The 17496-nt window shown below is 35.0% G+C and overlaps 1 protein-coding gene across 1 annotated transcript; it reads right to left on the reverse strand.

The window, feature by feature from the left end:
• Positions 1-1231: 1231 nt before the first annotated feature.
• Positions 1232-12678, reverse strand: dolpp1 (dolichyldiphosphatase 1). Its single transcript, XM_067375739.1, has 8 exons — positions 12555-12678; positions 10126-10226; positions 9923-10007; positions 6827-6926; positions 5839-5937; positions 5450-5578; positions 5242-5331; positions 1232-3101 (listed from the first exon to the last, which is right to left on the reverse strand). Exons 1-8 carry the CDS (start codon positions 12628-12630, stop codon positions 3065-3067), a joined length of 717 nt encoding a protein of 238 aa, XP_067231840.1. The 5' UTR covers positions 12631-12678; the 3' UTR covers positions 1232-3064.
• Positions 12679-17496: the final 4818 nt, after the last annotated feature.

The following is a 17496-nucleotide window of genomic DNA, read 5'->3' on the forward strand; positions in this document are numbered from 1 at the left end:
TGAAGGGATGTAACTGAAGCTGGTAGGTCATGTGACAGTAACAACATGGTGGATGTAGTACATCCAAATTCATCCATACTACATGCTTTCATACTATATAGAACGCACTTTTTAAACGGTCGTTAAGTAAATTTTAATTCAAATGTAGTGCCTACTCAACAGTACGTGATTTCGACGGAGCTAGTCTTTTTTAATCAGAATTGGACTTGATTTTATATCTCACAGTTCTGAGAAAGGAAGTCAGAATTGCGAGATATAAACTCACAATTGCGAGAAAAAAATAAGAATTGCAAGTTATATCTAGTTTATAACTTGCTACTCTGACTTTATTTCTCGCACTTGTGTTGTCTCGCAATTCTGACATTATGACTCGCAATGGTGTTTCTTCTCAGAATAAAAGGTTGCAATCGTCTTTTTTTATTCAGCAGTGGAAACAAGCTTCCATAATCTTGTCTGTTGGGCCATCTATGGAAGCTTGTTTCCCTCACTGAATTAAATAAAAGAAGCTAATTGCAACTTTTTTTCTCACAATTGTGTGATATAAAGTTGCAATTCTGACTTTTTTCTCGCAATTGCGAATTTAAATCTCGCAATTCTGAGAAAAAGTCAGAACTGTGAGATGCAAACTCGCACTTGCGAGAAAGTCTTTTTTTTCCCCTCACAACTGGACATTATAACACAAGTAAAGTCAGAATTGCGAGAAAGTCTTTGCAAAGGTTCAAACGAATGCTGGAAATGAATGGGAATTATGATAAATAAATACTGAGAGTGAATAAAGATTAAATCCTTTCTCTACCAGGGGACCCCTAGTGGTCCTTGACGTAATGCCAGTTCGCCCTTATAAAATATTTGAATATGAATATTTGTATAGTTTGACATATGACATGTCCAATATTCAGCCCTATTGTCAGTTATATTATACATACATTATCATCTTTTATGGGAACAAGTCAACTAACATAATAGTAAATTATTCTTATTTGCATTTGTTTGTCACAAAGACATTAATAATACCAATGAGCCAATGTTATTCTGGGGTCCTTGAGGACAGTTCTAAAAATGTTGAGATTCACTGGATTAAATAACTAGTATGCATGTTTGTAGACTTAGGAACTTATGATACACATTAAATAAATAAATCTTTTGCTATTACACAAGAAATCAGCATGCACATTTGCTCAGACCAGCACTAATAACTGCAACAGTTCATACATAAACATATTTTGTTTTTTATTCAGCCTGATATGAATTACACATGATAAAAGAGAGGATCATCTTAGAGTTATGCAATAATAACCTCCCTTCCCTTTATATAAACACCCCGTCACAGACAGTTTCTACATCATCCTAAAAGAGCAGAGGCCTCGGTACATGCTAGAGTTCACCTGAGGATTGGGTTCAGATTTTTATTATGTCCTTTTTCATATTTCCATTTGACATGTAATCTTTTCCTGTTGTAGCAGTTGCAAAGCCGTCCTTAAATATTCAAAAGTGGTATTATGGGAATGTCTTAAGCGGAAATTAGAGCAGAGATGTCAGGTGAGAAAATGGCCCACATCAGTGGAAAAATGGGTCAGAAATAGAAAAAAAAAAAAAAGTGTTATATTAAAAAGCTGAGAATTATTTTCTGCACTGTCAAAATGCATCCTTTGAGATGTTGATTGTATTAATAAAAAAGGAATGACAATTCAAATATTATTAAATATTACTGCATATCATCTGCACACTGAAACAAACATTATGCAATGGAGCCATCTGCTGAATTAAGGCCCAATAAATCTGGAAAAGGTGATATGTGATGTTGCAGAATGAAACATTTTGCAAGTACAACACAACATAACGTGAATTGGGTTGAAACAGAAGTACTACATTATTCTGACCAAAAACAGGCACTAATTTTGTTCCCATGACCTAATTTTGTTCCCAGCACCACTTGAAATAAATCTGGAACTAGTTGTAACATCTCCATGTTCTGAAATGCCTTTACGCACAAAACATTTAGCAAATCCACGAACATCTGGAGGAAAAATCGAAAGCAAAAGGGCTGCTTGGGTGACCATCTGTCAGTGGACAAACTTTAAAACAAAAAGGACCAGCAAAGAGCAGAAATACAAGAATCCTTGCCTCTACAAAAAACTAGTGTTAATATTACTTTTTTTTTTTAAAGTCTTTCGAATTGACAAAGTGCAAATTATTTCAGTTTACATTACACTTTTTGACAGGAATCCAAGGTGAATCTCGCAAAGCCTGTCGAGAACATGTTGCGTTTCACCCCAAAATCAAAAGAAAGAAATGTATTTTGCTTAAAGAAACCGAAGCCTATTTTTGGACCATTATGAGTTTTTTACGTTGCAACAATTTTCATGACAAAAAAAAGCACATTCTGTTATGCAATATGCAGTAAAAATAACAGTAATGAGAATAAAAAAATGCAATTTTGGGGTAAAACATGACCTTTATGCGGTATTCACCTGGAAGATTTCTTTCTTTTAGGATATACAAACGAGCAAAAGCGTTTTTCTTTCCCCCACCCCCCTCGTCTGTTTTCAATGCGGCATTTGTTTCTGCATTCCTCCCCTCCTCCTCCTCTCCTGTTTTTACTACCCAGCCTTAAATTCTCACTTTCCTTTCCCTGGTCCTTTAACGTGTCGTTTAAATAAAAGTAATGCCATGCTGATAGGTTTGCCACGTTGTAAAACTCTCTTTCACTCACTTCCACCTCACTCCACGTCACCGTTAAGATCGTCCCTGTTTATGAATAAAATATATATTACATTTGTCATTAAATAGCTTTGTCTCTTGCACGGTCTGCATGCATTAGGAACGCAGGGGCAGCCTAAGGACGGGGGGAGGAGAAGGCCATGTTGTCGTGCGAACGGTTGGGTCATGTGATAATAACGGTCACGTCTGCGATTCAAACTCGCTCCTTTGGTCCACAAGTACACTGTTCTGCGCTTTCACATCAACAAGAACAGTCCAGACTATGAAACTCCAGTGTGTTTGAGTGTGTGTGTGTGTGTGCATGTGTGTGTATGGTCAGTTTTCACTGGGGTTTTGCAGCAAATCACTGAAGCTTCGTTCCCAGCTTTCGTTGTCTGTTTCTGTATGAGAAGACGACAAAATAAAAATATAAGTCAAAGGTTTATAAGGCACTTTCCACAAATAGTATAAAGTAATAAAGGCATAAAACTACTAATGCAAGTTAGTTTTACACAACTCATTATAAATACTAAAATGTAAAATGTATCCATCTTACAAATGTTTCATGCAAACCTGTTACTGATTTTCCTGCTAATAAAGAAATTTAACTTTCCATTTAAATTGTGATACATAGGAAGTGACATCATTTGGTCCTTTTCTGCAGTATAGCAGGATAAGTAGCATCATCTCACTTTTTACACACATTGTAGTGTTGGCTGCATTCATAAGCTCAACCAGTCTGTTACCAAATTTATTTAGCAAAAATTATCCTATATTTCCTGCTAATTTACTCACTCCCATGTCATCCAAGATGTTTATGTCTTTCTTTTTTCATTTGAAAAGAAATGAAGGTTTTTGAGGAAAACATTCCAGGATTTTTCTCCATATAATGGACTTCACTGGGGTTCAACGGGTTGAAGGTCCAAATGTCAGTTTCAGTGCAGCTTCAAAGAGCTCTACATGATCCCAGACGAGGAATAAGAGTCTTATCTAGAGAAATGATCGGTCATTTTATAAAAAACAATACAAATTATATAATTTTTATCCACAAATGCTCATCTTGCACTGCGCCACACATTACGTAATCATGTTGGAAAGGTCACGCGTGATGTAGGCCTTAGTACTGCGGTACTTAGTACTTTACCTTTTTTTTGTAAAGGGTGTTTGACTTAGACTTTGTATGTTCACTTTGTAAACACTTGCGGTCTTGGCCACTTGAGAGCACATGCACATGACAGGAAGTAAGTGCACAAGACTGTCCCATGTCTTAAAAATGCCCAAGTGCAGGGCCCTTAATGCACACTAAACCCACACTATCTTGAATACCGCTTTGGAGCAGTATTCGAGGCTAAGCGTATCCCATCATGCATTCTGTTTGGGAACTCAAATGCCCCGAAATCGCGAGATGTCAAGGAAAACATTTGACTAAGTTTAGATTAAATTAATTATATATTACATATAATTTGGTAGTAAAACATAATGTGTTGCACATTTCATTGAATGAAAAGATGAGTAGGGCTATGTGTATTTTGTTCATCATTTGCAACTGCTTTTTATCACGCAAAGAAGCACCACAATTTTAAAATTGTGTCTTCTGTTAGTTACATAGCGACCACTGAACAGACATTTAGAAGTGTATTTTAAAATGCAGAGTATTGAAAATAATTATAATTATATAATATAATAATAATAATATAATTTCCAAAGTGATTACATAATGCATGGCACATCGCAGACCAGAGCATTTGCAGTATTAAAGTATAAAGTATATTAAAGTATATACATTTTTTTTTTTTTTTTTTTTTTTAGAAAATGAACGATGGTTTCTCTAGATATTCCTCGTCTGGGATCATGTAGAGCTCTTTGAAGCTGCACTGAAACTGACATTTGGACCTTCAACCCGTTGAACCCCAGTGAAGTCCACTATATGGAGAAAAATCATGGAAGGTTTTCCTCAAAAACCTTCATTTCTTTTCGACTCAAGAAAGAAAGACATGAACATCTTGGATGATATGGGGGTGAGTAAATTATCAGGAAATTTTAATTATGAAGTCCTTTAAGTTTATTAATAACATTTGGTCCCAAACTAGATAGACCCTATTAACATCACTTAGATTAAATTGGCAGCGAATTGTTACCCATTTTTGCAGTTTTTAAAATGTTATTGTATTATTTTATAAATTACAATACTGTTTAAATTTTTTTTTAATGAAGTCTCTTATGATCATTAAGGCTCTATTTATTTGATCAAAAATACAATAAAAACAGTAATATTGTGAAATATTATTACAATTTAAAATAGCTGTTTTTATTTCAATATTTTGTAAAGTGTAATTTATTCCTGTGATCACATTACTCCAGTCTTCAGTGTCACATGATCCTTCAAAAATGATTGATTTGCAGCTCAAGAAACATTTCTGATTATTATCAATTTTAAAAACACTGAATTCATTTTTTTTTAGACTTTTAAGTCTTCTTTCATGCAAAGTGTCAGAAAGGCCCTTGATCTGGTATTTTTCGTGGTGCTGCAGGTGAGCTTACCTGGCTTCTGATCTGGTTACTGTGTATTCAAACCACAGGATGTTGGGAATGAGACTTGTATCTCTCACCAGAAAAAACTCTGAGATGGGCCTGAGAAGAGAAAGAGAAACACATCATGATGGTGAAACACAGCTCAGTGTGTATAAGTGGGTTTGATTTATTCAGGATAATGATTGGTGAACATCTGTGTGTGTGCCTGCATCATTACCAAGCTGCTATCTTGGGAAAGAGTGGCGTAAGCACCTCTTGGGTGATAAAAAACCAAACCACTCCCATCACCATACCAGCCACACCCCCATAAATCACCTGACTCCAGGTGTGGTACAAGAGGTAGACTCTATGAACAAACAGCACAACATTTGCAATGCATCAATAATAATCCAACACTACGAAGAATAAAGACCCTGCACTTACTTTAAAACACATTAGGCAAAGCAAGGCGAGTTTATTTATATAGCACATTTCACACACAGTGGTTATTCAAATGGCTTCACACAAAAATCAGAAATACATAAGAATTAAAAGATTGATATAAAACACATTAAAAGAGTTAAGTAGAAAATACAAATTGATATAAAATGTATTAAAACAGTTTACCTGCTGTATGAAACGGACAGAGCCACAGACAGTAGAATGATGGACAGTATATGCCGCCATAACAATTCAACACACCTGGCATTGTTCGTCTGATGCATTCTGGGTAAAAGACAAGCCAAACAAGACACATTCTTTTATTTTGATTTGATTACAATCTCAAGAGATTCAGCTGTGTGTTACACTGTGGTGAAATGCACATTAAAAAATACCATCGTGGCAAACAAAAATATCTAAAAAAATTCACATGAAGCAACAAAGAATAATAATCAGTAACTTTTTCAAGACTAATAACACATTCGGGGATCCAGACCACCTTTTTTTTTTTTTTTTTTTACGAGGAGCACCGTAGCCCTTTACTGAAAATTTTAGGAGCACCATAAATCGACCTGCAATTATTAACACAATTATTCACATTTACAGCTTTGAAGTGCTGGAAAAAATTGTGTGAAGCACTTGAAAGTCCTTAAAAAGTGCTTGAATTTCACTCAAAACATTGAACTCTGAAAACATTCAACGACTACTGCCACAATACCATGATTACAGTTAGCATTACATTAAATCCATGGTGAATGTTAGTGATTTGTGGACTGAAAAGCCTTCTATAACTTGTTCGTTCATGGCACAAGAGCTGTTTGATCTGATATGGTTATAACAGAGAATCGTGTGTCGAATTTGAATGCTTCTCACTAGATCTCACTGCAATGTAAGTAATACTGTGGTGAACTTGAGATATACATACACATATACATACAATGATATCTGAAGGATCATGTGACACTGAAGAATGGAGTAATGATGCTGAAAATTCAGCTTTGATCACAGGAATAAATTACTTTTTACTATATGTTCACATAGAAAACAGTTATTTTGAACCGCAATAATATTTCACAACATTACAGTTTTACTGTATTTTTGATCAAATAAATAAAGCCCTGAGGAGCAAAATGTTTTAGTAAAATGTTATGAATAAAAAAAATGAATTTCTTACCTTAAATAAAGAAAAAGAAAAAAGTATACAACAAAAAACCAGATGAACTGAGAGTGACTGGAAGGCATCCCATACTCTGTCGTGACTGAGCTGTGTCCTCCTGTTAATAAGACAGGACAGAGAATTCAGTAACTCACAAAACATTGGGCATGTGCACAAGCAATCGACTAGCTGGGTACTAGTTATGTACCAAGTAATGAAGACAAATAAGACAACAATGAGAATAGCTATAAGAATCTCAGTCACAAACCAGGGTTAATATCATTAACTAAAACTAAAACCATTAAAAAAAAATTAATTGAAACAAAATGAACACTAACTGAAATATTAAAACATAGTGTTAAAAAGCAGTGCATTGACCACAAATATATTCTACTTAAATTCATAAATATTTCCTAGTGTTTGACTCCATTAATGGGAGTGAAATTTAGTATAAATGTGTATAAAATAGAAAACAGAGTTTAAAATCATTTTGTTTACGTCATTATTCACTCGCAACAGTTAACTTGGTGTATGTTAATGTCTATTTTGTGCACGCATAACGTTTACACATCAGGCCCCTCGGCTGGTAACTAAAAGGTTGCAAGTCAAACCCAAGGGTTGGCCCATGAACTACCCATTGCATCTTTGAGCACGGTCTCATATAATCTTATTTCTATTGGTATAAATTCTGGTCCAGTTTTTCAGACTATTCTGGCCAAGAACGCCTACTCAGACCGTCTGGCCGACATGTAAATCAATAAAGCACCGTTAGTTTTGTTTTTACATGCTGTTTTGTGGTGGAAAAAACTCACATGGCAGTCTACATACAGAAAACACTGCCACAAACTAAAATCTTATTGTCTTTCAAAAAAACTCCAAGTGGATTGTGACTGTTCTGCGGATAACTTTGGATTAAAATCACCATATCTTTATATATATTAACCCTGTCATATAAAATAATAGTCAGAAAAATCTAATTTTTCACAAATGGTACAATTTATTTAACCTTTCGACAAAATATGGAAAAATATGGTGTTTTTATTGAGCCATAAAAGCCTAATGAATAGTATAGAGTAATATATATATTCTCACTATATCTACTAGTGTAATATTTGGGAATATGGAGCTCATACTCGAAGAGGAAAAAAAACTGAGCAAAAAAAAATGCAATTTGGTGCAGTTGCTGGCTAAAAAGACGAAATTCTGTTAGCTTGTTATGTAATCTTCATAAGCGTATAACAAACTACTAACATAAAATGCATATAAATATCAGTCGTCACGCTATATCTGCCAATAATATGTCTTGGTAAGATATTTAAATGCTTAGTTTTATGATAAAAGCTCTATAGTTTAAAACATATAATGCAATGCAACATAATGATGATTGAGAGATGAACAAATAAACCTTCCTCAAAAGCCTAATGATCATATTTGATGATCAAATAGCATTTTTATAATAAATTATTTATGGATAATCAAGTAAACCTAAGTTGCTTCAGTCCAGTAAATGTTCACCCTGAAATATTACTAATGTAAGGCCCGCCTAATAGGTCCAATGACGGTTTCCCACAGGACGGGGAAGGTTTAAGCGTGTATGCCTTTTCAGCGTCTCTGTGAAGTTCACTTAATTTCACTCGTTTAATCTGACTCCAATTTCAAATGATTCTTATTCTAAGGGTTGTGTCTCCAATTAGAAATTAATCATTTGTTATGTATTAATTTAGATATTCGATTATTCTGATTACCTTATATCTTAAATTATTTCGTTCACTGCAGTCCCAGTATCGCTTTAGAAGAGTTACTTCGGCCGATTTGAGCACTCTTCCCGGACACAAACTCGTCAGTCTGACCTTAAACATTGGATGCAGGGTAAATATCTACCTTTAAGTCGGTCACGCTCTGCTTACTCGTAACAAAAAGCATAGTTTTGATATATTTACGAAAACTGCAACTTATTTAAGGCAGTGATTGTCAGAAATCGAAATGGACTTAATTGACGTGCCCTATGCTCCATCTATTAAACCTTTCGTATGAACAATCCTGAACACAGATTTGAGGTAATACCTTCGCTTTGATCTACTAGAAATAATGGATTAAGAATAATACAGAATCAACCAAATATAACATTTTATTTGTCAAGTAAAAATATATCATGCCAATTACATTACAATTAGACAATTAGAAGCCAATTCAGAAATGATAAATGCATAACATCGATTACTCAAAGAAATGCATATATACACAGGGATGGGTGAATGTCCTCAGACATTCACCCATCTCTGGGGGGCCTCTCCTACAGATGATCCCCCCTGACTGCTTTGCTCTTTACCTTTTATACCAGAACCAGAACAAAAGGATCGTAAATGTTTATTACACCAACACCTGTTTTGGGGGAGAGGAGAAGAGACACCACCCAAAAAGAGGACAGAATTTTCCTTAATTTTCCATCTTCTTCATAATTCTAGTGACTGCTATGAAATTGAGACCGTTTTACCAATCGCACTGAGACAAATTAAATGATACCAAACATGAAAAGGGAAAAACAATAGATACAAAAGTTACATTATATGTTTTGAATAACTTTCAATGACTTGAGGCAGGGGGAAGGAGAGTGTGTGTGTGTGTGTGTGTGTGGGTGTGGGTGTGGTGGGGGGAGGCGTTGTCCTTTTGGAGTGGGGGCAAGGTGTTGTCCATTGCTACTTCTTTGAGATCTTCTTTCCAGATTAAAGTTTTATTACTTTATTGCAGGACGCTTTATCTCAGTTTTTGTTTAGCAGGAAAATCAGGCCTTACACTAACAATATAAATGTTATTCTTAGGTTTACTTTATAAAAAAATTAGTAAAGATTTCACAGCAAAAAGACATGTGAACGTTTTTACAATTATACTAAAAGGCATTTTACATGCTAAACAAGAAGACATGTAGTAGATTGTGTGCAACATGTTTTTCAGCAAAGTTTTCATCATCTTGTTAATTTTTAGGTCGTAGAATCTTGCATATCAAAAATGATACAGCAGACTTTATCGGGTTAACATTCAGTTTTCATGGTACCAGATGCTCAAATGATCGTGTTCTGTATGACCATTAACAAACGACACACTGACATTACTCACCTCCACATGGTCGAGGCTCCTGTAGAATGTGTTTGAGAAGCCAGTTTAGCCCCTCATTCATGATCAGACCCCCAAAAAAAGAGATCTGAGAGAGAGAGAAAGACGCACAAGTGATGAAAAACGTAATGGAGAAAACTGTGGTATTTGCCGTGGTTTGGGATTTGACCCAATACCCTGCTGGTTTGTGACATCATGTGACTCACCGTATGTAGTTCTCTCTTAAAGACGATCAGAGTGACGAATCCGACGAGGATCGCTATTGGCAGCAGACTCATGCAGGCCAATACCTGCCCCGTCAGATCACCTGGACAAACAAAACAGTCAAAACTAACTGTTCAGAATAGCGTACTGCCTTACTACTCTGTAGTGTGCACTTTCTATACAGGCTCATTAAACGAAAGGTTAGACATACAGAAGTCAACATTTGAAGTGGATCAAAAACATTCAAAGTTGTCCTAAAACCTTCTTCTTAGGACAACTTTTTTTGATCCACTTCAAATGTTGACAACTGTATTTACACCAACTTGAATTAAAATGTTTTTTTCGAGAAGATAAGATGAGAAATGGACACTACTCAATAGTAGTGTTGTCAAAAGTACTGACTTTGAATTATGTGACAATACCAGCATTTCCCCTTAGCATTTTGAGCGGATTCTTAAACACCTCTGATTGGCCCTTGTGTTCACGTGCTCAACAGATCTGTCGGTGATTGGCTGCAATGTTCTCTAACGGAACTAAATGATTTTTATTACCATAAAAAAAAAATCAAAACGGTGGAAGCGGTGCCGCGGTGGACAAGTGATGTAATCGGTGTTGCAGCTGAACATTGCGTAACATCGACTATCACAGCAAGCCTACTACTCAATGAAACTAAAAACTTAATAATTAAGTAGTTCATATCATTAGACTGCACATGATTTATATGTTATAATAGCTGTTACACTATTAAAGTCGACATTTCACCCTACTAAATGCATGTGAACAATTCATCCATGCATATGTTTCTTTTCTTTTTTTTCATTTTGACCTCAATGTTTAAACAAAACATCATAACTGGATTTGGGATCTGGGATTGACTTCTTTCCGGTGACATATGCATATGACACATACTTTTGTAATCTTTAGAGACTGTTCACATCACAACTTTTGCACACTCAAGTTCATTATTTTAAATGCAGATGTGCAACAAGTGCACTGGGCAAAGCCATAGTTTCATCAAAATGCCATTCGTTGCATTTTAAATATGGATATATTTCTTACAAAACACATCGCTTCGCTTCAGAAGGCATTTATTAACCCCCTGGAGCCGTATGGATTATTTTATGATGGATAGATGCGCTTTTTTGGGCTCGTGAGCACCATTCACTCCCATTATAAAGCTTGGAAGAGCCAGGATATTTTTAAATATAACTCTGATTGTGTTCGTCTGAAAGAAGACAGTCATATACACCTAGGATGGCTTGAGGGTGAGTAAATCATGGGAAAATTTTCATTTTTGGGTGAACTAACCCTTTAAGAATTAATGGCTTAACATTTTAAATGTTAATGCATGACAAGTCAAAGCTCTGGGAGTTGTAATTAAGAGTTCAACGATGACGTGAATGCTTTTTAAAAGTTGGAATCTCATAATTACAGTAATGCCGACATGCCTTGAACTCATTCAAAAATTATGACATCACAGCCATGAGCTAATGGACATTTCTAATGACCTATACTAAAGATTATTCCATGCATGGCAAAGAATTAATATTTAAAAACAAATTCCTGTGCACAAAGCACTATAAGTGGGCAATTTCAAAACTGAGATAAGGCAAGCATAAATGTGCAGTTTGGCAAATGCAATGTTTTTATATATATATATATATTATATATATATATATATATATCACACATAAGTATTTGCCAAATTGCACATTTATGCAATCTTGCTTTATCTCGTGCATACTTATGTTTGCAGGTTTTACATCTCATGATGCACCATGCATGACAATTTCATATGCAAACACATCAAACTATCTGACAGGAGTTTAAAACACGGAAGATGTTCGTGGTTTTCTTCATGTTCCGCATCATTTCTCTGTGTTTGGCATTAGCAATAGTACATTTTCGACTTGCTTTGACATGTTCCAGCGTTTTGGGGTCAGTTAACATATTTCCAAACCCAGGGAGACCCTCACAAACGAAAGGACCCAGGAAGGGTGTGATGCAACCGGGAATGAACTGGATTAACCCAACTGAGCCACGAGTCTTTCACGAAACTTACAGGAGCAGTTGGCTCTTATGTGCTTCCATTAGACGCAGCTTATAATGCTAGTGTTGATCACTAAATTATCGATTCAATACTGAATTAGATTAATGTTTAACTAATAAGCCGTCAATATTGCTGAGAAACTGAATAAGGGTCTTCCAGTGTGGTGTACTAGTAAGCGTACAGCGCATGCGCACTAAACAAGCGCACTATTTGGCAGCAGGCGTTCCGTTCTCTGCGGAGCGAGCGCAGTATTTGGCAACCCAGCCCTGGCCGTGTCCATTCAGCTGCGCGATGTTTCACAGAAGCCGCTGCTCGAATAAAGTGGCGTATGATGATACGAACTGCTTTGCGGGGAAAACAAGAGTTTAAAAATGCTCTTACCAGCCGGATACTCTACGTGGGTTAAGGATATCGACCGCCATCGAGGTGGTGCCGAGCACTGCTCTTCCGACGCCATCTTACCCGGACACCGGGCATCAGTCGTCGACCAATCAGAATGAAACGCCCCGACGCGTTCGACCAATCAGATTCACCGGACGCTTCCACGACGCGCGGCCATTCACCAAGCGCGTTCTCAAAGGAAAAAAATCTGCACGGGAACAGCCGTCCAATCCGGCTGGACAAATGAAAATTGGATTTATTCAAATGAAAGAAGAAAAATTAAGTGAATGGGGAGATCCTCTTCAATTGATATCAACTATGTGAAGGCAACCAGCGCCACACACTCACTCTGGCCGAATGCATGTTGAAAAACCTCACAAAAATCAATAATAAATGCATGAAAATTCTTCATTTTAACATGGAAATAAATTTAATTTGTTTAGACACTTTCACATTTTATCCTAAATCAATGAAATTACACCTAGTCATAACTCAAATGTACATTTTTATACCACAAGGATGTGAATTTACCCCATTCTAGTCCTTTCAGGCACAAAGAATATAATTAAAGGTACTAAAATGGGTCAAAATAATCATATTCAGTAGGTTTCTTCTGTTCCAGAAGCAGTTCAATAGATAAATAGGATATGAATTGTCAATAATGACACGTTTTAAAGACAGATAGAAGAAAAGAAAGACTTTATGTTGACTAGGGAAGGCAAAATGACACAGTTTTCAATAATAAACACACTTGGTGCTTTGTTTTGATTCAGTTATTATTAGGGTTGCAAAATTCCGGGAATTTTCAAAGCTGGAAACTTTCCATGGGAATTAACATGAAATTAATGGAACTGGGAATTTGCAACATTGCAGGTTAGCCTATAACAGGGTCCTTAAATGTATTTGAAAAAAAACATTTTGCAGCATAATTTTGGTTAAAACAACCATATTTAATGCAATTTCAGTTGATTTTTTCCCCCCCTGCACATTCCTCAATCACATTCACACAGCACACTGCTTACTGCAGGGATATTGAGGACACACATCCTGCATGCACTTTGCATTCCCCCAGTCCATAACATGCTCATTTGATCAAAAATACAGAAGAAACTGTAATATTTTGAAATATAACTACTACAATAATGTTTTTCTTTTTTTAATATACATTAAAATATAATTTATTTCTGTGATGCAAATTTTCAGCATCATTACTCCAGTCTTCAGTGTCACATGATCCTTCAGAAATCATTATGATAATTTGATACTTAGTTATCAATGTTGGAAACTGCTTAATAACCTGTGCTACTTTTTTCAGGATTCTTTGATGAATAAAAAGTTAAAGAGCAGCATTTATTTAAAATAGAACGCTTTTGTAACAATATTCCACCATTCAAAATTCCTTTTTTTTGAAAGAAATTAATACTTTTTTTCAGCAAGGATGTGTGAAATTGATAAAAAGTGATATTAAAGTGATATTGTTAGAAAATATTTATATTTTGAATAAATTCTGTTCTTTTTATCTTTTTATTTATCATTGAATCATGAAAAAAGTATTACATGTTCCAAAATATGTTAAGCAGCAACACTGATAACTGAGTATCAAATCAGCACATTAGAATGAGGATCATGTGACACTGAAATAAATAACAATTGCTGCAATAAAATATATTTATTTTACATATTTACTAAAATAGAATTAATTGAATACGAAAAATAAATAACTGTAATTTCATGTTATGACCAAACAAAATGTTTATATTTTTGTTTTTATATGATATATTTTATTATAAATTTCCAAAAAATTCCAATTAATTCCCATAAATTCTCATAAATTCCCATAATTTCCCATAAAGTTTCCAAATCGGAATATTTCCAAAATTCCCGTAGAAAGTTTTCAGAAATTTTTCCAGAAACGTTCCGCCCCTTTGCAACCCTAATTACACCTAGTCATAATGTACACTCAAATGTACATTTTTTTACCACAAGGATGTGAATTTACCACATTCTAGTCCTTTCAGGCACAAAGAATATAATTAAAGGTACTAAAATGGGTCAAAATAATCATATTCAGTAGGTTTCTTCTGTTCCAGAAACGGTTCAATAGATAAATAGGATATGAATTGTCAATAATGACACGTTTTAAAGACAGATAGAAGAAAAGAAAGACTTTATGTTGACTAGGGAAGGCAAAATGACACAGTTTTCAATAATAAACACACTTGGTGCTTTGTTTTGATTCAGTTATTATTAGGGTTGCAAAATTCCGGGAATTTTTAAAGCTGGAAACTTTCCATGGGAATTAACATGAAAAAAAATGAAAAAAAATCATATTCAGTAGGTTTCTTCTGTTCCAGAAACGGTTCAATAGATAAATAGGATATGAATTGTCAATAATGACACATTTTAAAGACAGATAGGAAAAAAGAAAGACTTTATGTTGGCTAGGGAAGGCAAAATGACACAGTTTTCAATAATAAACCAATACAATGATTGAAACGTCATTAATTTGTAAGAACAAAAAGGCATTTGAAGAACACAAATACACACACCAAAAAGTTTCAAAGAAATAAAGACTTTCAAAGTTGTTTCCATCACCTCGGTTCGTCTTCTTTGGCCATCATTAGACACATTTCTAACATTTTAGACAGTGATTTATGTGGCTACAGCAGCTGTGGAGTGAAAAACATTCCCATATAGACACCTTCATCTTTCTTCTTGGTGCTTTGTTTTGATTCGGTTATTATATGAGAAACGGCACATCTATTAATATAAAAATCTGTTACTGTCAGTCAGTAACTCTTTTAGCACATTGGTGAATCTTTAATAATTACATCAAATATCAATAATCTTTAGAATAAGGACACAGACATGAGTGACTGCTTCAGAGCTTTAACAAGTAAAAGAATAGCAGGTCAAAACATTATTTCATGATGTCTTCTCTCAAAGCTCACGCAGCAGATTAAACCGTGTGTTCGAAAGTTTATTCATTGAAACCCCTTGGAATGATATGAAATCAAACATTTATACCTCCAGTCTGGCCTGTCTATTTCAAACACATTCGAACACTGAAAATAAGAATCAATCTTCAGTTTTAGAAAACTGTAGAAAAACCAATTTAAGTGAAATTTCAGGTGCACAATCTCAGTTATCAAATTAACAATAATTAAAGGGTTAGTTCACCCAAAAATGAAAATTCTGTCATTAATTACTCATTCTCATGCCGTTCCACACCTGTAAGACCTTCGTTCATCTTCAGAACACAAATTAAGATATTTTAGTTGAAATCCGATGGCTCAGTGAGGCCTGCATAGGGAGCAATGACATTTCCTCTCTCAAGATCCATAAAGGTACTAAAACATATTTAAATCAGTTCATGTGAGTACAGTGGTTCAATGTGAATATTATAAACCGACGAGAATATTTTTGGTGTGCCAAAAAAACAAAACAAAATAACGACTTATTTAGTGATTTGTGTTCTGAAGATTAACGAAGGTCTTACGGGTGTGGAATGGCATGAGGGTGAGAAATTAATGAATTTATTTTCATTTTTGGGTGAACTAACCCTTTGATATTGATCAGAGGCATAAAAATGTGTTTGGCAAGTTTATTAAGAATTATATCTTTGCATCCAAGTTGGTGCAAATGGTTTTGGGTCACAAAAAAGTATGATTTTAATTTAAGCAGTGCAGAAATCTAAAAGTGTGTATTTCATAAAGACAAAGAAGAATATATAAATTAAAACACAGGCACAAGACAACACTCATAACCCTGATTCTGACTGTTGCTCAAGCTCAAGTATGTCATTCAATGTCTTCTTTTATACTATATACAAACAAGGTCTTCTCCCACACTTTTAAATGAGAAAAACTCATTTCAGTTTTCATATAAATTATACATCTGTCCAACAAGATTAAATTCAATAGCAAAACAGAAAAAAACAAATTAAAAATACACTACATATAAGGTATAAGTATATTTTGATAAAAATAGAGAAAATTAACATCTGTATCTCTCTTTTTTTTTTTTTTACAAATAAAGTGCAATACACCCAACACTGGCAGAGCCAGTTTTAAATAGTCAATACGAGGACAAAACAAACACTATAATGATTCTAATATCTAATTTCTCAAATGCCTCCTGGCACAATTAAAGGATTAGTTCACTTCAGAATTCAAATTTCCTGATCATTTACTCACCCCCATGTCACTCAACATGTTCATGTCTTTCTTGCTTCAGTCGAAAAGAAATGAAGGTTTTTGAGGAAAACCTTCCATGATTTTTCTCCATATAGTGGACTTCACTGGGGTTCAACGGGTTGAAGGTCCAAATGTCAGTTTCAGTGCAGCTTCAAAGAGCTCTACATGATCCCAGACGAGGAATAAGAGTCTTATCAAGTGAAACCATCGGTCATTTTCTAATAAAAAATAAGAATTTTGTCTTTTTAACAACAAATGCTCGTCTTGCACTGCGCCACGCATTACGTAATCATGTTGGAAAGGTCATGTGTGACGTAGTTGAAAGTACCAATCCAAAGCGAACGTGCAAAGACTTATGCAAAAAAAGGTAAAACAATGATATTGGACGATTTGGAAGTTGTTTTTCACCCTACCGGTACTTCCTCCTACGTCACACATGACCTTTCCAATGTGATTACGTAATGCATGGCGCATCTCAGAGCAGTGCAAAACAAGCATTTGAGGTTAAAAAGTATAAAATTCTTATTTTTTATTAGAAAATGACTGATGGTTTCTCTAGATAAGACTCTTATTCCTCGTCTGGGATCATGTAGAGCTCTTTGAAGCTGCACTGAAACTGACATTTGGACCTTCAACCCGTTGAACCCCAGTGAAGTCCACTATATGGAGAAAAATCCTGGAATGTTTTCATCAAAAACCTTCATTTTCGACTGAAGAAAGACATGAGCATCTTGAGTGACATGGAG

This window comes from Chanodichthys erythropterus, chromosome 22 (genome assembly GCF_024489055.1).
Source record: "Chanodichthys erythropterus isolate Z2021 chromosome 22, ASM2448905v1, whole genome shotgun sequence".
NCBI lineage: Eukaryota > Metazoa > Chordata > Actinopteri > Cypriniformes > Xenocyprididae > Chanodichthys > Chanodichthys erythropterus.